Raw genomic sequence first — 23528 nt, 5'->3', positions numbered from 1 at the left:
GAGGAAATGGAAACGGGCTATTACCAATTTTATGAATAGTAACCTAGTGGGTAACACAAGTAGTATGATGCAGTTTACATTAGTCAGCACTGGTGGCAGCGCTGCTAATTTTGTTGATGTCTTAATATTTTTTAACTTTCTTCTTGAGTGATACATGCAGACATCCTTGAGGAGTTCATTTTTAGGATGTACTTGGTATGTCTGCTATGTCTAAATGAATAGATGTTCTATAGAAATTTGCTGCCAGGATACATTCATGTCCTGACAGCAGAAAAGGGTTTCTCAGCCTCTACCAGTTTACTTTGTCAAAGAGAAATTGCTGTTGTCTGTCATTCTGTCTAGCAAGTACTGCTATAAAACTATTTCAGTATTGTCACCATATTGTTTTCTCTTCACTAGTCTGCTAGATTGTGAATATTGTTTGTCAAGTTATCTGCGGACTAATTTATGGGTTTTATAGATAGTAATAAAAAAAGGATCCATGTTAAAAGTAGTCCAAGTTCAGTGCAGCAACAGGAATAGCAAATAATTTCAAGGCATTGTTGCCTAATAAGGTCTGATTTAACATTCCTCATTCAAGCCAAACATTCTTTATTCAAGAAAGGCTTTCATGGGAATTTGACTAGATCAGTCTCTTTCATAGCTACCATGATTAATATTATAAGGCAAAATGGTACTCCTCTGTTTGACAAAATAGTTTTTACAGTCCATTTCATCAGCCATTTAGACTGTGTATTATCATATTAATCAAAGTGTCACAAACCTTAAAAACCTCAATATATTCTCATTATCTAATTCACTTAAATGGTGGCAGAGGTAACAGTTAAGAACACTCTTTCCATGAAAGAACAGATTATTCATAAATGCTAGGGTCAGAAGGGACCTCAACAGATCATCGAGTCAGATCCCCCTGCCTGGGCAGAAAAGAGTGCTGGGGTCAGATGACCCCCAGCCTATCCAACCTTCTCTTAAAGACCCCTAAGATAGGGGAGAGCACCACCTCCCTTGGAAGCCTATTCCAAATTTTGGCCATCCTCACCGTGAAGTTTTTTCTGATGTCTAGCCTAAATCTGCTCTCAGTCAGTTTGTGACCATTGTTCCTTGTTACCTCAAGAGGCACCCTGGTGAACAGAGCATCTTCGGTTCCTTGCTGCATCCACCTAATGAATTTGTAGGCAGCCACAAGATCACCTCTCAGCCTTCTCTTGCAGAGGCTGAAGAGGTCCAGGTCCTTTAGTCATAACCATAACCATATGAGTGGCCCTTCACTGGACCCTCCCAAGGCTATCCACATCCTTCTTAAAGTATGGAGCCCAAAACTGTATGCAGTACTCCAACTGTGGTCTGACCAATGCCGCATAGACAGGAAGTATCACCTCCTTGGTTCTATTTGTCATGCATCTGCTGATGCATGATAAAGTGCAATTAGCTTTGTTGATGATTTTGTCACACTTAGGATTTATGTTCATTTTGGGGTCCACTATGACTCCGAGATCTCTTTCCACTTCTTTGCTGCTAAGAGGGTCATTTTCTAGCCAGTAGGTGTGCTGGATATTTGTACGTCCTAGGTGCAGCACTCTGCACTTGTCCTTGTTGTACTGCATCCTGTTGTGTTCTGCCCTCTTTTCCAACCTGTCCAGCTCTGCCTGCCCTCATTCCCTACCCTCCAGAGTGTTCACTTCACTCCACAATTTAGTATCATCTGCAAACTTGGACAGAGTATGCTTCACACCCACATCCAAGTCACTGATGAAGACATTGAAGAGCATAGATCCAAGGACTTAGCCCTGAGGGACCCTACTACCCGCCTCCTTACAGGCTGATACTGGCCCATCTACTACCATTCTCTGGATGTGACCCCCAAGTCAATTAGCCACCCACTGGACCATGTAAACATTTAAGTCACAGCCTCTTAATTTATTTATGAGAATGGGATGAGACACTGTATCGAAGGCCTTCCTAAAATCCAAGAAAACAACATCTACCTCTACTCCTGCATCTAAGTATTTTGTGATCGGGTCATAAAACAAAACCAGATTAGTCAGGCATGATCTACCTGCTATGAATCCTTGCTGGTTGCCCTGCTGCATTATTTTTCCTGCTGGACTCCCACAAATATGATCCTTAATAATCTTTTCAAAGACTTTTCCAAAGATGGAGGTGAGACTGACAGGTCTATAATTACTAGGATCTTCCTTCCTCCCCTTCTTGAAAATAGGGGCCACATTATTGGTTTCTGTTACCATCTAGTACCCAATTAATAGTGTGAGATTCAAAACTAAATATGGAGGGAGAAATTAAGAGAATGAAGTATTTGAAAACAGGATGCCAGTTTTGTGTCAATCCTGATAGAAAGATGTATATGTACACTAATGTAACCTAGTGGATACATAATGCAGTTCAGCGTATATACTCGGGGACAGTTTTAGTGCTGCTGCTTAGAATCAGGAGTAGGAACATGAGGCTTTCAGGACCCAGACTCTGCTTCATACGGAGTGCATAAAGCCAAGGGGTAGGATCTTTAAAAAATCCTTGGTGGGTGCATCTGCACATGCAAGTAGTGAGACACAATAAACTCCAGCACAGTTTGCACCAGAGTCAGTTACTCCCAGGCATAGTGTCTTAATGTGCGCCTGGGACTGCAGCAGTTAGAGCCAGGGTGGAGCAGCCCTGGCCTGGCAGGTGACTGGGGGAGGGGGTGACATCCCTGGGCTCCAGGTGGTGGTAGCAGAGGGGCTGTCTGAGGCATGACAGTGCTAAAGTGTGGCGTTGGACAGCAGGCAGCCCCCTGCATGTTAGCACCCTCATGCCTCAGCCAGACCCGGTCACCATTTACATGAGCGTTTCAGTGAAGCCAATTACGCCATCATATATATGATCGTACTATCCCCAACAATACTATCTTATGGCAGAGGTAATGTAATCTACTGCACCCTAATACCGGCACTCATGTAGACAGTGACGCTTTACTGCTGAGTCAGTTGGTCAACTCCACAGTAAAGTACATGTGTGGATGCACCCAGTATTGATTTAATTTGACTCCCGCAGAAGTCAGTGCTAAAACTCCTATTGGCTTCCATGGCACCAGCACTAGGCCAGTTGTGAGCTTGGTTTGAACCCACTCTTCACTTGATTTTGGCAGGAGCCCCTTCTTGGGGTGGATTTGGACATCAGTTAGCATACCCTCGGTTTCTTTGTACTATGCTATAATATAGGTTTTGTAGTATTTTTTTAAGGCCATTTCTCTCTCTAATCCCTTTTCTTCTTCTTGGGTTTCTTCTTTCTCCCTGGCTGGCCCTCTCCTCCCTCAAGGTTTACGCTCCTCTCACTAATAAGAAGGCTATGTTCTGGCTAAGCTAGATGTCCACTGAATGTAGCACATTTTGTGTTTTGCTCTTCTAAGGATAGCATGGAGCCAATTGCCTGTCTAGCCAAAGCTGCAAGAATATGCTTACACTGAGCATTCTAGTTTTTCCTAATACAGCTATTTCTCTACTCCACCTGATATCCACCTGTAAAAAAAACATGTACTCAAGCTGGGAAACATAGGCCTAGCCTTGGAGAGTAATTTCAGTAGTCAATTTATGTTTAAACCTTAGATATTGGTAGGGACCTACTCAATCACTATTTAATGGATTTTGCAGGAATTGTGAAATCTGGCATTACCCGTGAAATTAGACAATGCATGTGAAATCCACGGGGGATAAAAAAGATCACTGAAAAGAAAATGCTGGCTTCCCAGAAGGAGCCAGCTGTCCTTACAGCCACTGTGACCTGGCTGCACAGCCTGCCAGAGTGGAAGTGGGAGATGCTGGCATAAAGGGGAGGCTGTGAACAGTTATGCCAAAACAGGGGGCATTGCAAGGCTTGGGAGGACTTCTCTGGGCAAACACCACTTAGGGCCATATAGTTTTGCCCTCAGTTTCCTGCATATGGGGTGTGCCCCTCAACTCACTTGCCATGCCTTGATCTTTTATGATAATAGGGAGGGTTTTAGTGTTAATAATGACACTCATGAGTGTGCCCATGTTGTGGATGTTCTCAGGGCTCCTCCTCCCCTTCATCCTGTCCGCATGCCAACCGGGTGTTGGATTGTGATGGCGGCCCTGAGTCCTAGATATACGGGGCCAAGGTCTTAAATTTATTCCCAGGCTTTCAGACCACCATGGTCACAAATGAATATAGTCCTTGCTTAATTCATAGACCTCAGCCCCAGTAGTCTTCAATGAACTCATGGACATTTCAAATCAAATTCCTACTGTCAGTCAGTTCATGGGACTTTTAAATTAATGTAGTCCTTGGTTCATAATCATCAAAATCAAATCTCAGCCCTCAATTAATTCATGGGCTTTTGAATCAAAATTCCAGCCTCCAGTTAATTCCTATGCATCTGAATCAAACTCCAGCTACCAGTAAAGTCTCGGGCTTTCAAATCAATATAGTTATTAATTAGTTCACAGTTGTCAAAATCAATATCAACTACTTCAAACTATCAAAAGAGGAAAAATTATGTCTTCACAGCACCCGGGGCTCCAGGTCACCAAGACTTCCTGACTCATATGCCCTTTTCCTCCTGGTCTGCATGCTGGGGTCTGCATGGAGCCTTGCTCCTCAGCTACCTGGTGATGCAGAACACCAGAAACTCCTCCAGGCTTTCAGTTAGTGGATCTCGCTGTGTGTTTTGCCTGCTTGAAATTTTGCTGGGTCCTTGAAGCTGTGGAACTCTTGAAACTGTGGAACTCCTGAAGCTGCCTCCACTCAGCCTCGGCTCCTGCTCCCCACACTCATAGGCTTGGGATGTGGACTTATTGCATCAGCCCCTGTGCATACACCAAAGTACAGGGAGCACATACTTCTAAAATGAGGCCACAGCTGTGCATGTTGCTCCATCATCAGTGTCTCCACACCTGCAGGTGTGAACAGCCATCTCCTGTCCTTACTGCAGTTTTTGCTGCCCTCCTCGAGTGGCTTCCTGTGCTTCCTGGGGTCCTCCCATGCTAGGGTTGATATATCCAGCAGACCCTGCTGTCATAGCCCAAGATGGCTACCCCCCCCCCCCCACACACACATCCTCATTGCTGACTGGCTGAAAGGATGCCTGTCATGTGGCCCCACCTCCTCCACCAATCAGTGGCAAGGAGCAGAGCCACACGGCACAGCCCTTGGCTAATCAGGGGTGGGAGGGGGGGGCTGCCACAATAACCCACAAAAATGATGGCCAGCCTCATGATCTGTCTGCAAAATTGGCCAGCTGCCTCAAGTTGGGTAGATGGCTAGATATTATTATTATTATTATTATTATTATTATTATTAATCAGTGCCTGGAAAAGCTGATCATGACCAGTGGTAGTCCCCAATCAGGATAGTGCAGCACGTGGTACAGAAGTAAACAGGTTCCATCCCCTTGGGATACAACTATCTAAACAGCAGCAGTTGTATGTCTCTTTGTGACCAAGAAACAGACAAGCCTCACAGTAATAAAATATAGTAATTGTGACACTGATCTCTTATTGGGCTGAAGATTTAATGTATGTATGGTTAGGTTCCTCTGTAGTGTTATATTAGGAAGAGATTGGCTCATGGATTGTACAAAAATCGCTGGTATTACTATTATGTGATAGATAATGCTTTGAATTTGCCCATTGAATTTTGCTTTGTGATTTGGGGTTTACATACACTATAAAACTCTAAGGAAATCTCACCTGAAATGGCCAAGTTTTACCTGGTTTAAGATTTTAACCACTGGATATTGTATGAGTTTTCACCATAAGATGTTTTTTAACTTGGCATGTTTGCCAATATGAAATTTTTAGTGGCTGCCAAGATGAGGATTAACCTAGTTGATCAGAAATATGGATTTGTGCATTTTTAAGTATTGGGCAGCTTTTCTTCAACTAAGCAAGCAGATATTGGACCATCTTTTCATACTGTCTAACTAGATATTCGTCTAAATCTGAACTCTTTGTAGTGAATAGCTCAGTAGATTCCTGTAATGCCCCTCACAGACCATTGTTAATTCAGTCCTCTGCTGTGGGATGGAGGTTTCTGTCATGGTGAAACAAGAGTAATTTTAGATTTTCTAAGTAGAAGTCATTGCTTTGCAAGCAGTATATAATATGCTTTGGGGCATGTTGTTACACTCACGAGTAATATAGAATCTGCTGTGGGATCCGCTGCCATGCCATGCCATACCAAAACCACTGAACTGAGGCTCTGTAATCAAAAGGAACAAATACGTAAAAGGTATTTGGGCCTAGCTAATTTGAATGCGGACTAAATGAACAAAGACTGACCTCATGCTGTTATTTCAAGGCAATATCTTTAATTTGGTCTAATATCCATAAACTGGAACCAATCCAAAGCTACAGTGAAAGAGGGTCTACCTAGGGCCAGCAATCTCCTGCATGTGCCCACAAGCACCAGGAAATGTAGAAGTATGGAAGCTGAATTTGGTCTTCTATGAATCTCAGCAGCCACTCCCAGAAGTGAGATTCATTTCCACGCAGATGACCAGCAGGAATGCACACCCTGCCTAAACCTTTAAGAGGCTTCAGAAACTAAAGATCCTGACCTTTTGGCCTTAGTAGAGAGCTGAACTTCACCTGTTGAAAGAACATCAATTTTCACATCATGATGTATGGGATGCAGATGTGCATCACGAAGGCTAGTAAGATGGCTTTCAGAACTGCCAGGGCCTCTTTATGAGCAGAATTCAAACAAGCATTTGACTATTATCAACCAGCCAATGGCAGCCTGTCAATAGACCATAATTTGTGACCAGATTATGGAACAGAGAATACTTTGGTTCAGCCTTGTGTTGTCTGAAACCCATTGAAATCAATATATGCCCAAATAATACTAATGGCTCGCATGGATCTTTTGTGGTGATCAGCATAGAATCTACTTACAAGAAGTTATTCCAAAGCGAAGTTGCTGTTTGATCCTCAGTAGCACATTTGCTTTTCTGTTTGTGGCATTTGGAAAGGACTTTTTTAGTGTTTCGAAACCCTGCGCATCAAAGCAATTGGTTCATAACTGACCCAGTTCAATTGAGAATTAAGCTCTTTGAACTTAAGTAGAGTTAGTCCTGATTCATGTTGGCTTAACTGAAATGACAAGTGCCCCTGTTTCTTCCATTTTTTTTGCCCGGCTTGTGAGGATGACTGACTTTACCAGATAGAGTAACAACTCAGCTTCTACTAGTGCTCCTTCTATTGTTCAGGGAGAAACAACTTCTTTCTTTTTGTTTTGTGAATGTCTCAGCATTTATGTCTGAGTTCTTTGGTGTTTCCACAGTATCCAAGCAAACAGGCTGATCACAATGTTTTACTTAGTACTCTAAGATGCATCCTTAGCATGATTCCCTTTCACTCCCCATCTCCAGGTTCATTATTTTAGCTGTTCTGCTGCTTCAGTTGCTCATTACAGTTGTGACTGGCAATACTGGTATTTCTCTTCCAAGGTAATTCTTATGTAGCTAGACTTAAACTGTGGCCCCTTCTGTGCTTTGAGCTGCTTTGGCCTAAAAGTAATTTTCAATATCCACGGCAGTCACCAGAGCTACAGAAACAGAGGAAGAGAGCATTTCACTTAATATCCTACACCATCACTATGGTTGTGGTTTTTTGCAAGATTTTACATCTATAAAGCTGGGAAAATGAAATATGTTGGAAAACAAATTTTCAATGCCCTTTTAAGAACAAAGGGCAAGTGGGCTTTATTTGGTTCTGATGTGTGCCTAAGACCTAGCCAGATCAAGATATGGCAAACCTATATGTATGAACGTCATAGAAATAACTTCTACTGCCAATTCTGTACAGGTTTCCCTCACTTTAAGCGGGTTCTGTATATGCAAATTTGCTCTTATGCAATGACCCTTTTTATACCCAAAATTTGTTACATGTGAGGTAAATTCACCCTTATGTGATCGGCATAGGCGCCCCACCCCCAGCAGGTAAGTCTGTGGGGGGAGGGGAAAGGGCCATGGAATCAGGGCCCCACTCACCCCAGCACCTGGTGCAGCAGATCTGGGAGCAGCCTATACCAACTGCCTGCAGTTGCTGGGCTGCACCTTGCCCCGAACCTTCCAGGGCTCCACTTGTCACCCCAGCTCCTGGGCTGAGCTTCGCTGTGCTGTGTTGCAGGCAGGTAGTTTCGGCTGCTCCCAGGTCTGCTGCAGCAGGAGCTGGGGTGAGTGGGGAAAAATGGAGCCCCAGGGAGGGTGGGGGCACAGTACAGCCCAGCAGCTGCAGGCATCTGGCATTGGCCACTCCTGGAGCTGCTGCAGCAGGGGCTAGGGTGAGTGGGGGCGAGCTGTGCCATGCCCCAGGGCTCCACTCCTCCCCACCCATCCCATCCCTGCTGCAGCAGACCCTAGGGCAGCCAACACCACCTGCCTCCACCACAGCACGGCACAGCCCTGGGGCTGAGGTTAGTGGGAACATGTGGAGCACCAGAGGGTTCGGGGCATGGTGTAGCCCAGCGGCTGCAGGCAGCTAGCATCGGCTGCTCCTGGGGCTGCTGCATCAGGGGATGTGGTTAGTGGGGAGAAGTGGAAGCCCAGGGCCACAGCAGGGAGCACAGCGGAGGGAACTGTAAGTGGGTGTGAGGCAGAAAGGTGCAGCTGTTGCTGCTACATGCACCCCAGAAGGGCTGTGAGCTGTGGGGCTGTACTAGGCTCTTCCCTAGGGGTGCGTGCCCCCCCTGGATCTTCCCAGTGCTCAGTGGCAGCACTGGAAGGGCAGGTTGGGGGGCTAGAGCAAATTTTGGGGTGGCAGCAGCCCCCCTCCCAGCACCACCACCCACCCTGAATGCCGGGAAGACCCTGGTGCCACCGCAGGCCCCAGCCTGCAGCTGCAGCCTGACCTTGTCCTGTGGACAGATCTATAGGCACACAGCGCTCCTGGGGTGCGCGTAGCAGCAAGAGCTGTGCCCTGCACCCACTGACAGTTCCTTCTGCTTCGCTCCCTGCAGCAGCCCCAGGAGTGGCTAGTGGGCTGTACTGCACCCCTCTCCCTACCTATCCTTATTTCTTACACTGTAAACTGAGTTCCCTTTATGCATATTGGATTTATGTGCAGTTTTCTGGGAATGCAGGTACCGCATAAATCGAGGGAAATCTTTTATATGCTCTGCTGAATTCTGTACCCTGAGAACCTGTTCCCCATACATTTATATATCACTTCCAAAAAGATCTGGAGATAAGAACCCAGGTCCAAAGTTGGCAACTGAGCCACTAACAGATAACATCAGCTGTTCCTGTCTGTTAAATGCACTATATAGCTAAAAAAAAAAGTTAGATTATGGCCCGCAGTAAGGATCATGTAGAGTGCCATCTCCCCAAGGCAAGACACAGGTGTATTCTTTGGGGAACTCCCAGATAGTGCAGAGAAAAGTGTAATTTATGTAGTTCATGGAAGCAGGGTGCTTCTCTCTCTCTCTTTTTTTTTTCCCCCTTCTCTCTCTCTCTCTCTCTCTCTCTCTCTCTCTCTCAATTTGCAGCCAGCTTTTTGGATAAATTGCTCTGAGGGAGAGGGTCATTTTGATAACAGCTGCTGTGCTGCCCTAGATAAAGGCTGCTATTTTGATCAACGATTATGTGAACATGCAATGGGAAGGAATAAAAGCCTCTTTGCCCTGCCCTGCTGTACAGTCATATAAGTGCTAGTTATTCTCTTCGGCAATCCCTTGCAGCCAAGAATGATTGTTTTCCATTTTTCATGGAAAATACCTTTGTTTAATGTCTTTTATCATGCAAAAGGTTCCACATATCAATTTCCACACTGCTTTTGACAGAACAAGACCTTGATCCAATGGCAAAAAGACGAAAGCAACTGGTGATCTCATTCCACTGCAGCTTTCATCCACCTTCACAGCCATTGAGATTCTAACATCTTTTTCCACCTGCTCTGCCATTGTGGATTTGTAGACCCATGATTGGGGGTTGGGCAGGCTTATTGTAGTGGTAACCTGTACTCGTAATGTCACAGCACTGTCAAAGGATATATGTGGCTTTTCAGGAGGGAGAGCACTGCCGTTTTCTGTCCTCGCATCCTGGTGGTGGTGCTGCATAGATTGATAAATTGTAAGGCCAGAAGGGCCCTCTGAAGATCATTGGGTCCAGCCCCCTGCACCAAGCAGGAAAGATAACTGGGGGTCAGGTGACCCCAGCAAGGTGACTGTCTAGTCACCTCTGAAAGATTTCCAGGGTAGGTGATTGCACCACCCCTGGAGGGAGCTTATTCCACAGTCTGGACACCCTGACTATGAAGAAGTTTTTCCTAATGTTGAGCCTGAATCTATCTTCTAGGAGTTTGTAGCCATTACTGCTGGTTTTCCCCTCAGATGCTAGTTTTCCCCTCGGGTTGCTCACCAAGCCCTTGATGTACTCTCCTAGTAGAATGGTAAGCTGCTATCAGGTCCCCTCTCAGCAGCCTTTACCTCAGGCTGAGTCATCCCAGATCCCTTGGCCTTCCCTTGGATGGTTTACCGGGTAAGACTCTGATCATATGGGTGGCTCTTCTCCTGACTCTCTCAAACTTGGCCATGTCCTTGTTAAATTGTGGTGCCCAGAACTGGATGTAGTACTCCAGCCATGGTCGCACCAGTGCTGAGCAGAGCAGAAGAATCACCTCCTTGGTTTTGCTGGAGATGCAGAATATTATTTGCCCTACTGGTTACAGCATTGCACTGCCGGCTCATGTTCATATTGTGGTCTGTTATTACCCCCAGGTCCCTTTCATTTGTGGTGCTGGTCAGTTTGGCACCACCAAGTCTGTAGGTGTGCAGGGGGTTGTTTGTCCCCAGGTAGAGCACTTTACACTTTTCAACATTGAACTTCATCGGGTTCTGATCTGCCTAACTTGCTAAGCTGTCTGTATTTGTAGCCTATCTTCAAGCATGACCATGCGCCTATAACTTGGTGTCATCTACAGACTTGGCCTGTGAGCTCTTCACTCCTACCTCCAAATTGTTAACAAAGATGTTGAAAAGTACTGAACTGAGCACCGACCCCTGAGGGACACCACTGCCCACTTCTCACTAGGCTGACACAAATCCATTCACTATGACTCTCTGGGTCCTATCCTGCAGCCAGTTTCTTACCCATGTGACTGTCTTGGAGTTAAGCCCACAAACCTCCAATTTTCTCCTGAGGACATTGTGGGATACTAGATCAAAGGCCTTTTGGAAGTCAAGGTTTACAATGTTAATCTGCTCTCATGTCCAGGTAGCGAGTTACCTGGTCATAGAAGGAGATGAGGTTGGTAAGGCAAGACCTTCCCGTGATGAAGCCATGCTGGCTGTCATTCAAAATCTTGCCTTCTGCAAGCTTATTGCAGATGGACTCCTTGATGAACTTTTCTAGGATTTTTCCTAGGATGGAAGTTAGGCTGACTAGCCTATAATTATGCAGGTCCTTCCTCCTGCCCTTTTTGTGGATGGGCACAACACTGGCCCTCTTCCAGTCCTCAGAGACAACTCCAGAGTGCCAAAAGGTTGTGGAAGAGTTTTGTCAGGGGTTTCTGCAGTGACTTTGGCCAGCTCCTTCAGCACTCTCAGATAAAGATCATCTGGTCCCACTGATTCGTATATGACCATTTAAAAAAATGAGACATACACCAATTCTACACCAATTTTATTCCTACTGTACTCATCCTCTACTCTACCTGGCATGGTTTTTCCCTTGCTCCATTGAGAGACCGAGGCAAAGTAGTCATTCAGGAGTTCAGCTTTTTCCTGGGCATAGGCGATGTGTAGGGGAAGCACCAGGGGGCACATGACCCCCCTGGCAGTGCCAGCCCTGCCACTGGCGGCAGCTGCAGATGCTCGCCACCTCCGGCTCTGCCACTGGCAGTGTCTGTGGGAGCTTGCCAGCTCCGCCCCTGCCACCACTGGCTTCAGCGGGTGCCCCCCCGGACTCATGAGGCACCAGTGCCATGCTTCTGGGTACCGGTAACAAGCTCTCCTGAGTTGTTGAGCAATGGCCCCACACTCCCATTTGTTTTTTCTCCTGTTCCCTATGCATCTAAAAGTAACTTGCTTACCCCTGCTTATTTCAAAGCTAACCTTCCCTAGAAGTTGTTTGACTATCCACCACCTGTGGACATGCTGGGTAGCAATACAGCTCTGTTCCACATAGCAGAATCTACTATGAAAACAACTAGGTTTGTTCTGTTCCTTCCTACTTAATCCAACAAAGGCAACTGTTCTACCATTCTTACACTCAAAAGACTTCACCTCACTTGCTGGACTGACCCCTAGCGAAACATTTGTATACCTAGAATGAGCCAAGACCCACTTTACTGCTGGGCCTCAGTGCTTCCATCTGAATTGTGTACATGAAATCAAGGGCAAAATTTAGACCCTGCATGTGCAAATGATAGTGCCACCAGTACAACAAACGTTGAGACTCCTGTTTCAGCACCCTCAGATGTGCATGTTTTTTGGGCACTTGAATCATTTGAATGCATGGATGAACACACAGCCATGACCTGGCTGCCAAATCTGAGAGCAGGATTGAGGAGCTCTTGAAAGTACCTAGATATGTGCTGTTATGAATTAATGACATGTTGTCCATATAAAGCCTCCACATTTTTACCTAAGATTTGTGCAAATCTGCTACAAGTATCAGAGCTCCAGTTTCTAAAAAACAAACAAACCCTGAATCGGTGGAAGGAAGTCTGCAGGAGAGAGACAGAAAAAAAAAAAAACAGAAGCAGAAGGTGAGGAAAATAAGAACAAGTGGAGCAAAGAATCTCATGTCAGACTGAAGACTTTGAAAGAGACCGATAAAGAGATAAGGCACTATAGCAGATCAAATGTAGATACCAGAATGAATTGGAAAGAGAAGAAAAGAAGACAGTGTTCTCAAAGACGCTTAACCTGTAGTGCCTTCTTGTACCAGGAATGTTGGAAGAAGAGGAATACTAAAGAGCTGCGGGGTGGGGAGCAGGGGAATATAGAAGCTTTTGAGTGACTGTAAATAGTCATTTATATACATGCTCCAGGAGTATGGGGGGAGGGGGTGATTTAAATAGAGCGGCTTTTAGAACCACTCTAAAGCACCCAGCATATCTTACGTATCAGCATCCTTACGCTGAAGAACAGCAGCAGGGGGTGCTTTCATCTAAAAGCTCTGCCCTAGACTTTATTTAATTGAGTCTACTCCACCATTTTTCATCATGTGGGGTCACAGATACATGAGACACTGGAGTCTATAAGTGAGTGGCTTCATAGGCAGGTGAACATACCCCTCTGAGACTCATAATTGCCTTTGAATTTTATATTGTCCCCAAAATATTGCAATTAAACAGCAGCTGCTTTGGAAAAAAACATTCCCTGCTGACTATATCTGAGTAAAGTATTTTATTACATATTCAGAACATAGTTCTACAGCTGCTTCCATGTCTGATCTGCACTGCAATTGGCATAATGCAATTTTTAATATAAAATGAGATGAAGAAATTAAATATGTTGTATTTACCCGAAACAATCTTCTGTTTTTACAGAGGAGTTTCTTAATGAAAGTGATTCAGACTTTATTGGTAAAGTTTTCTTCAGAACCTCTGACAGTTATTGATCTGATTGTTGCAGCAAATTAAATGTGGAGCTGTTGCTCAATATATTCTGTCTTTGGGCCCAAGTACAGACAGTCAAAAAGCCTGAGGCTGAATCGATTCAATTTTTGCAGGTCAGTTTTAAGCTGAGTAAATTGAATTGATGAACAAGTGAATAGACATTCTCTTTTGATTCCAGAAATGCAGCCATATGCCTGCAGTAGCTTAAGCCAGAGCCTGGGGGATGGGGTATTAGAGAATGCCTCTCTGCTCAGCTGGGGCAGACAGCTTGGGCCAAGGCTAGCCTACACACCCTGTAAAGGTGGGGAATTTGTAGGGGATGTGCAAAACATCCTGAGATGCTGGGAGACTGAGTTAACTTGAATCTGGAGGGGATCTGGCACAGAAGTTCAATAAACCGATATAACCTAATTCAGTTAGGTCTGATATTACATCCATCCAGGATTATCTTAAATTGGTTTTGGCCATTTTGAAAGCAGTTGATGTACACTGAACTTCCTTTTTGTTACAGATTTGAACTGGTTTCTGATCACTTATGTCACTTCTGTCCTTAGCCTTAAAGTTTGTTGCTCTCTCTCTTTTTCTTTCTTTTTTTTTAATTCTCTTTCCTAAACAGAACAGCTCATAATAAAAATGGAATTTACTCACATGACCCGGCTTTGCAATGTAAGGAGATCCAGGACAATGTTTTGTCTTCATCTATCAAGAAGAAAAGGTACGTGTTTGCTTTTCTCTCCACTTTTTTTGTTTTAAAAAGAAGACTAAGAGTGCTCTGTTCTTGCCGAATGCTCTCATTGACATTAGTACAGAGCTATACAATAAGAAATAAAAAATGCACAGCCAGTGTTTGGCTGAATTTTTTGGTTGGATTTATTCTGGATCTGCACTAAAAAGAAAAGAAATCATCATAATACATGGCAACAAGATTTCTCGTTCTCTGCTAAGAGCCCCAAGGAGACTTCTATTTCTTCAAACTAAGAATCTTAAAAATCATAAGTTATTACATTTTCATTCTTGGATATCTTTTCTTGATTAGCTGACTCCCACCAACCAATATACAGGCACAAGAATAGATTTCCTCCTCTCTTCCCCCCCCACCAAAATGTCTAGAAGTGAGCTCATATTAAAAACTACTTGTTATATATAGTGACTGTGGTATTAACTTTACAATAGGAGGCTAGTTGTTCAAGTGTATTGGTAACTTCATGGTAAAAAACACCTCCATCTCTATTATACCTCAAAACTTTTACCACTGGCCTCCACTAGAACCTGCACTTGGTACAGGGGACGAAAAAAATCCCTTATATATTTTCTATGAGTAGACAATGCCACAGACATCAGTGCATTTCCTTTACATACACCATTGCCTTGCCAAGACAGATGCACCATATTTTTTCACACAAACACGCACACCTTTTTCTCCAAAAACCAGTTGTTCGTATTTGGCATGCATATTATATGCAAGAACTATGGCAAAAGCAGGGATTTTGTTACACTTACTGGGTGAAGCCACAGTACCAGAGGTACCAGAATACTAAGCAGGCTCAGTTCCCTAGTTGCTGCTACTCTGTTACTTATTACAAGGAAGGATCTTTTTCTTCTTCATTCTGCCATTCAGAAACAAGGCTTCTGAACCTTGCATGTTGTATGTGAGAATGTGGCAGATAAAAGAAAAAAAGAAAAATCAAACCACTTAAAACCAAAAAATGACATACATATATTGTACTGTTTTGGAGTTTAGGCTCTCCTTTTGTAAGCACTTGAGGTACTAAAACAGGATGAGTGCCAGGATTAATATCAAGCACGTCCTTAAGTGTCTTCAAGATCAAGGTCTTGGCTTCCATTTGTATGGTAAACAAATAATATGAAAAGAAAGGAAATTATATAAAATAAGTTATCTAGCTTTCCCAGTCTTTCCTCTCTCTCCTTTTGTCCCTCTGTTCCCTGCCATTTGGTCATTTTCCCTCTCTCTTTTGCCCTTTTCTTCTAATCTGCCAGTCCTTCCCTTTTCACTTCCCATCCTCTGTTGCTTTTCCCTTCTCTAACTTGCTTTCCTATCTTGTGTCTCTGTCTCCACCTACCAGTAGTCCCTCCTACCACCAAACCTTGTTATCACTTCGATGGATGAAGTACTATACCGTTGGTACGTCCCTCCCCACCTTCCAGTTGATAAGGCCCAAAGGTGAGATTGGCTAGGCAGAGGCCAAATTAGTGCAGCTGGCTTGACATGTTTGATAGAACTTGTTTCAGCATGTCAAGCATTCAGGGCTTTGCCCAGAGGCAAGCCTTGAGGGACTGATAATATTCCTGGTTTTGAAAAAGTAATACTGAAGGAGGAAGAGCTATATCAGGCTAGGGAGACAAAGACTGAATTGGGGGGGAAGCAATCTTTTGGCTAGGTTTGTGGAACAGAAACTAGTGCATTGTTCCATGAGTGCTTCAGTTCTGTTTCCTAAGCTGGCAGGAAGCCCTCTTTTTGCTGCCTTTTTTCATCTACTTCTGACTGGTGAGAAGAATATGTAGATAGTGATTTATTTTGCCATTCTAGAGTGCCTCCAGGAATGATCTGGATTTTTTGGCCTCCTGAGTTGATAGATTCCAGGATAAATTAGCTAGTTTAACGTTTAACAAACAGTTTGATAATACAAAATCCTGTGCAAATTCTAAGTATGGTTATACAGGCATGCGTTGGTGGTGATAGATCGCCTGAGGTGCTATGTTCACTGAAGCTTTCCATTTTTATTCCAGAGCAAGCCCTAAATATGCTCAGGCCTTTAAATGCTGCCAAAACACCTATTAATTTTTAACAGCAAAAAGATGAGAGGTCCTTCCTTTCTTTTGTAACTCCCTCTTTTCTTTGCATTAATTTCTTTCTCACAAGTTAGCTATCAGCTTAGGTTGCCCACCCCTCCTCACTCCTCAGTGTTCCTGCCAACTAAACTAGCCTTTCTCTGGCAGGTATTATACTTAGTGACTCGTAAGCGGGGTTTAGGTAGCCCCTCTAACTCTTCCCAGGAGCTCTTTCTTCCCTTCTTCACTGCTGTTGCCCCAAGTGGCTGTTATTCTGATAGTGCTATCACTCTGCCTGTATCCTAGTGTCTCATGGTTACTTTGTACGTGAGATGAGAAACCAAGTTTTAGCATTGTTGTTATATGCTATGTGTGCTATACTTTTAAAAAATGCTGTTTAAGTACTACGTGTTATTCAGCTATCCAGTCTTGGATGTTAAAAATGTCATCTATTTGGCACAGCAATGACATCATATAGTGATGGAGAACAGAACCATGCCAGTGCTACTAGAGCTGAAAAATGAAATCTCAACTGCCATCTTGGCTTGTCTTCACTCCACTCCATTTGAGGAAAGTCCCTGAGGCTGCTTTAAACAAACCATGCTTAAAAAAGGCTCTGTGAACTGAAAACAAAGCTTAAACCAACCCAGATGGAAATGGGGCTTCAAAACAACAGTGCAGGGCTCTTCAGCTCTAACCCTGAATGGGGGTTTGACAAACTACTACTAGTTGGCAAAGGCAGGTTGTCACAAACCATAGCCATGCACTTTTTCACAGTACCTACATGGAGAAAAAATGTATTTATGAATCCCTATTTACTATTTAAATTACATTGCAGTCTGTAAATCATCCATTCAAGAGTAATAGGGCCTTGATGCAGCTTGTACTTTGAACTGCTCAAATGTTGATCAGTTAGCTCAAGTAGCTAGTGCTAGCTTGAGTTTGGACTAGTCGCATCTTAAGGCTAAACACCTTCAGTGACTGTCCTCAACCTTCACAGCTGTGACTTGCCACTAGAAGGCTGGCGAGCAGGGAAATTGGCATGGTGCCAGAACTGCCCCCGCGGCAGGCAAGTTCAGAGGATGGAAAGTCTTTTCAGACAGAACAGGAGGGTTGGGAAGAAGATGCTGCATCCTGGAATGCTGGAGGACTGACTGCAACTTGGGCAGCTCATCTCTAAGGAGTAGCCACACATTAATGGATCATGAGCGGGATAATATGGATTGGGGAGAAACCTGCCCTGGAGCGGTGTAACTGTAAGCCACCTAAAGTGTGCTTAAAACTAGTTTTCACGTGTTTAATGTGCGAACAATCCAGGGGTTAAGAGCTCCAGGAGCAACCTGAAAATTTAGTGCATAACAAGGCCCTATAACATGCATCAGAGAAGTTGCGTTCCAACTGCCCTCTTCTGAATGTAAGAAGATAAAACACATTGTGGTACATGTCCTTCCTGGCACACACCCTTCCTTAATAAGCATCTCCTCTATTATGCTAGTGAATAGGGTTTTTCTTGAGGTCTTAGGGCTGGCATTATGGATGTGTATGCTTTGCTTTTTGTGAGTACCCTAGGCTTTCTGTAGTTTTTGAGTATCATGTCAGTCCATGACCCTTTTTTTTTTCTCCCCAAGCTTATAGTAGTGTTCCTTCAAACTCTGATCTTCACCTAGCTGGTGTCCTTAGGCAAGAGTTTGCTATCCAGCTTTCTTCCTCCTTCCCCCTCTTGCTGGATAATACTGTTGCCCCAAGTATTTTTTTTCCTTTCTGTCAGATTTGTATCTTGTTTATCTCCAGGTCCCAGTCTGCTCAGTCAGTAAAGCTATTTATTGACTGTTTTACTACTTTCCCAAATAGAAATGTAAGATGTAGAGTTGGCATGCAGAAACTCCCTTGCTTCCCTTTTTAGCTGTAGATCTTAAATGTTAGAAATGTACATTACTAAAGACCTTTTCAGTCCAACTGATATCTTGGTATTAAGAAAAATCAATATAATCTATCAAATGTTATATTGGATAAACCAAAATGACTGGCTTCCTTACATATTCTCTGAGAGTTGTGGGCTACAGTAAATATGATGTGTCAAGTTGCAGCATAGGGTATTTTGTTTTTTGTTGGTTTGGGGGTGGGATTTAAAACCACATGTATGACACTGTGTGTTATGAGACCTAATTGAAACTGAGAGAAGGTAGGAGGGCTTTTGGATGATACCCTGAATGACTCTTTCCTTTTTCTAGATAGCAACTGTTCTTGGGAACATTTGCCCCCCAAAAGATTAAATTGTAGTTGCTGCATCTTTCATTTTCTTTGCTAGAGAGAATTATATAGATATGCCTATAAAAATGACACACATGGGAATATAGAAAAATAAATGGAATCTGTATTAGGATTGAATTCATAAGAGAACATCATTTATTTTCTTTGGACCGTATATATTCTACAACTTAGCCTCTTGAAACAGTTTAAAAGAAATGGTTGGGGGGGAACTTTTGGTTTTGTATACTTACGCCACTTGGTCCTGTGTCCTAAATGATTTATTTAGAAGGTGTTTTACAGATAAACTTCCATCTATATATTGATCTACAGTCTTGGATGAGCAAACAGATCTCTTGGGGGACTGAAGTAAATAAACAAGGAGAAGAAATACAATGCTACAACTTAGTTTGCAATAGTCATCTCTTCAACCGTCATTAAAGTTTAAAACATGGAATACAAGAGAGGCTGTCTGGCATTATGTAGGCAATGATCTATATATTAATTTAGACTTGTGTTTTTAAAGATGATTTTGAAGTTACTGGGTCATTCAAGATGTGTATAGTCAGGTGTCCAAGACTTAAACTTGTATGTATGCCAGAAATTTCTAAAATAAATTTTAGTGCATCAAGTTGGAGAATATTTAATAGGTCATAACACTTAAATAATAGTATCATAAATTACAGAGGTAAAATGGGTCCTGGAATTTTGAAAGAGACTTGTTTTACATACCTTTATATAAATTAATACATCTGTAACTTGAAGGTTTTTAAGAACTATTTGCATTTATGCAATTGTGTAATTTCCACTGAAACTTGCACTTGTTTTTATTTTAAAGGTATTCTGAAAATTATTACCTTCAGATAGTCACAAAACTACAGCACTGCGCATGGAAAAGGAGGCCAGAAGAATATGAAAAATTTAGGTAATACCGTTCAAATTATCCCTATACTATAAAAACTGTAAGCTTCTGTGCCTCCTTGGAACTATTACTGTATTTATTTCTGCATACCATATAGCACTGAGAACTGGGTAAGATTTAAACAAAAATAATGTAGCTCTACGTGTGTCACCACATCTTGGGAGTGAACTATTACATTTTCTAGAGCAGGTCAAATGAATTCTTCTTAGCTTCGGAAAGAAAAAACTCACTGTGCGGGGGAGAAAAAAACAAACAAAACGTCATAGTCTTATCCATTTGAGCCTGTCAGTCTGAGAGCAGTCATAAGTGTATAGTGCACATCTTACTTCGGGGTTCTAGGTTGCTATTTATTACTTCTGTTGCAGAAGTGCCAAAAGACTCCAGACAAGACTGGTACTGTATGCATCTTGGTTTTGGTCCAGTAAAGCAGATCAAGCACTATCCTAACACAGGTAGCATGAACTCGGGTATTGTCCAGAATAGGGATTCCTGAATCAAGGCTAGTAAGTTTTTTAATTCCTAGCTTGAAAAAAGTTTATTATTGAATTTTTAAAAGTACAACTTGAGGTTCACTGAAGCTCAAACTCATCTGACACCAATACACATACAGTGAGGCTACTCCAATGCACTGTAGTTATAGTGCATCAGAGCAAACTTGATTTAATAGTCTGCTGGAGTGTGGTAATTACTGTGCTCCAGCAAGTCCAGCATTACGTGCATCAGCATCCCCATGATGCAAAAATGGGCTTTAGTTAAAGTGCCCCTTTTTTCAGTGTGTGGGGACACTGATACACGTGATGCTCTGGGCACTCTGATTAGAGTGGCTCTCAGAGCCACTCTAAAGCTCTGCCCTCCCCCGCCTCCATGTATAAACACCCTTCATGTCTAGTGCTTGACTGCTTGTAATCTGGTCACACTGATTTTGCAAAAGGGGAAACTCTTGGATCATATTATTCCATGAAATAGACAATGAAATTTTGTCAAGATAATTAAAAAACAAAAAGTCTGCCTTTTTTAATTATTTAAAATTCCAGAGGTAGCTAATTCTAATATCCAATATTAATAAAGTCTGCTGCACTATAGCATGAAAGTTATTTTTGGAAGCAGACAATGACTCTTGTAGAAATATAAAATATCATTCTTTGCATGGCTGGTACTGAAGCATCATTTAATGCTGGCACAGCTATGGGAACAGTCAGGTCATAGTGTCTGGTGCTGAATCTTGTGAGTCTTTCTATTAACAGCATCAGACTTGGATACAAAGATGCATAAGGGGCTATATAAACTTGACATCTTCAAGTAAAACTGGCCATATTAATTTGAAACCCATGCAACTGAAACTCAGCCTGGGCAAGAGTAATACATCTGCAGGTGGAGAATTCCATGGGAGACTGAAATAGCCCCTTCCAACCAAATTCCTCAGTATGGTACAGGAGGAATCTTACTTTGATCACTACATGCTCTCTCTTGCTCTAGCACTCTTTCCCTCCCAACTCTGGGCATTTTGAAAAAGTAGACAAGGCTGTTCAAAGATCAGGCCAGAAGTATGCAGTCACAGCTGTGGGCCTCAACAAACTTTCAGGAAACCAGGCTATGCCTCTACTGTTATCCAGTGATACAGTGAACAAATATACTCACGCTAGATTTAACCTAGCTAATTCAGATGCCACTCTTATAGGAGCATAGGCTTCAGCAGTGATTGTACAATGTTGTTTAGGATGTTGGGTACTTAGTAGCTGAAGCCTGTAACACAGCTGCAGCATTACTGGGACCCAAACTAATTCAATTGCTGACATGCCCTGTAGTCATACTTCCCATGCAATGTACATATAGTAACTTATCTTCTCTTCCCTTCTTGAAATAAGCTTCTTGATATTTCATGCACCAACTTTTAAGTGCAGTTGTTATACTAATTTCCTCAAGATCAGGATATAGTAAGATAAGAAGTTCCCCACTGCCTTTTATGCATGTATAATACTGTTGCAGGGCACAAAGGTGCCCTGCTCCTAGAGGGGCAGAGGCTGCCTGGGAAGAGGCCCAGAGAGAGAGAGAGACAGAAGCCCCGGTGTAGGTTACCAGGGCAACAAGCCAAAGGGTTAATTAGCCTGCACCTGCACATGGTCAGCTGATTGGAAGGGGCCCATATAAATCATATAAATCCCAGGACCGGGCCCAGAGAGGACAGTTCCCTGCCAGCAGCCGAGGGGGAAGGAGCTCTCCCAGAGCAAGCAAAGGGGAGAGGCTTGTCTGCAGGAGCAGCTTTCAATATTGTTAAGGGATGGAGCATTCCCCATCAGGGTTTGTCTGAGGTTATGGCCGAGCGGCTTAAATTCATTACAGCCCAAGGGCTTGTGTTTTGCTTATTGTTGCATAAAACCAGTGGTTTGGGTAAGGCTATCAGCGGATGGAGGAGGCCTCATAAGGGACCCACGGCAGCATGGGGACCCCAGCACCAGAGAGGGCGCAGCTGTTGGGACACACAGACCCCAGTGCCCGTGAGGCGCCGAGCGAGACAGGGCCGCCGAAAGCTCAAGCGCCCGTGAGGTGCCGAGCAGGACAGGGCCAACTTGGTATGGTAAGGGGCCTTGGGAGATCACAGCCATCCTGCAGGACCCCATCCTGTGACAAATACATGTATACAGGCAGATGTACAAGTTACTTTGGGTGCTGTATGATTGTTATGCAAAGGATATGTGTGTTCTTATAACTCTTCTTCTTCTCCTTTTTCAAGGAGCAAGATATTAAAGGTTTATAGATATCCTGCCCCCAGAGCACTTCAGAAACTTGCAAGAATTCTGATTTTTTTAGCACATCAGAGGAACAAGTCTTTAAGATTTAATACCTTGTTTACTAGCTAAATCTGTGTACATGACAAGCCTACCAGCTATTGTATCAGTCTTGAAGCAAGCGTGTTCAGAAACTAAAGCTGCAAAGCAGTGCATGGAACAAGGATGGAAAAAGATTTGGGGGGAGGAAGAGAGAAAAGTGGATGCTAGCTTATGTTGGATGGCAAGAGTTTGGTGGATCTGCCTTCTGATTTTTTTTTTTTAGACTTTTTTTACAGATTTTGGGGATAATGGACACTTTTTTTCTTGGTGAAGTGTATGAAAAATTAAAGGGCTGCTTGTGCTTTTAAGTTCACATTTATCTATGTGTACCTCTTAAGGAGAATCTGTGTTCCTCCATGTGTCCATCTATGGGTCTGTTGCCATAGTGCTACATGGATATTACCCCATGCTGCTTTCTAAAAGCCTGTGATCTAGGTGAATATAATTAATTCTATCTTACATTTTAAGGAAATTCAGTGCAGTACAGTTACGTGAGAGGAGGTAGTGACAAGCTGTATGACCTGTTAGAAGGAGGACTAGCACTGCCACTCCTCACATGCCTAATCCACTGGAGTTTTCTAATGCCTATATCACTCTGTTCCTAGACAAACTGCTTTACTTCAGTGTTTGCTCAAGTATAAAATGTACCTACCTTACGAGGATGCTTAATTTACTATTTTACAGAACAGACACACTCACCAACCACCAATAAAAAAACACATTTGCAGCATTCAAGTACAAAGTAGATAAGATGATGCATTTTTTATAAAGGATATAAAGTCCTCCAAAGCATAAATTAACATCTAAGTAATGAGAACTTCCCCACTGTAAGTAAGTTACTTTACAGGTGTTCTCTGTGAACATGGGTTTTTTTTTTTCCCCCTCTCCTCTGCAGCTAATGGCTGCTGTCAGATTCTGGGTACTGGAGTCGCGGGCCTGGTCTGTATGGTAATTGCTACATTTTTAGAAAATAGCACTCGCTAACGTTGAGCAAATGTTCTGCCCTGTAGCTGTATTTCCCAACAGACCTAAACCAAACAAAGAGATTTGAATTCGTATAAGGAACAAGAATGGATCGGAAAGGAAATATTTACCTTTGTACTTGGGGGGAAAAAATTAATATGTGGCAGCTTTATGCTTCACCACACTCTAATTTTCCCATTG

The 23528-nt window shown here is 43.1% G+C and overlaps 1 protein-coding gene across 4 annotated transcripts in view; it reads left to right on the top strand.

Annotated features, from left to right (window-relative positions):
* The window catches only part of ST8SIA6 (ST8 alpha-N-acetyl-neuraminide alpha-2,8-sialyltransferase 6), an 81485-nt gene that overhangs the window by 8338 nt on the left and 49619 nt on the right, over positions 1-23528 (top strand). For all 4 annotated transcript variants that reach the window (XR_016442325.1, XM_090047226.1, XM_090047225.1 and 1 more), the window contains 2 exons: positions 14194-14292; positions 19453-19539. Coding sequence is in view for 3 of the 4 variants with exons in the window: in XM_090047226.1 (XP_089903352.1) it covers positions 14194-14292; positions 19453-19539 (186 nt within the window). In the remaining variant the exon portion in view is untranslated. The remainder of the gene's footprint in view (positions 1-14193; positions 14293-19452; positions 19540-23528) is intronic.

Source organism: Crocodylus siamensis, chromosome 5 (genome assembly GCF_052110815.1).
Source record: "Crocodylus siamensis isolate JL-2025a chromosome 5, ASM5211081v1, whole genome shotgun sequence".
In the NCBI taxonomy this organism is placed as follows: domain Eukaryota; kingdom Metazoa; phylum Chordata; order Crocodylia; family Crocodylidae; genus Crocodylus; species Crocodylus siamensis.
Note: the sequence above shows the minus strand (reverse complement) of the source record. Positions and strands in the feature narration are given on the sequence as shown.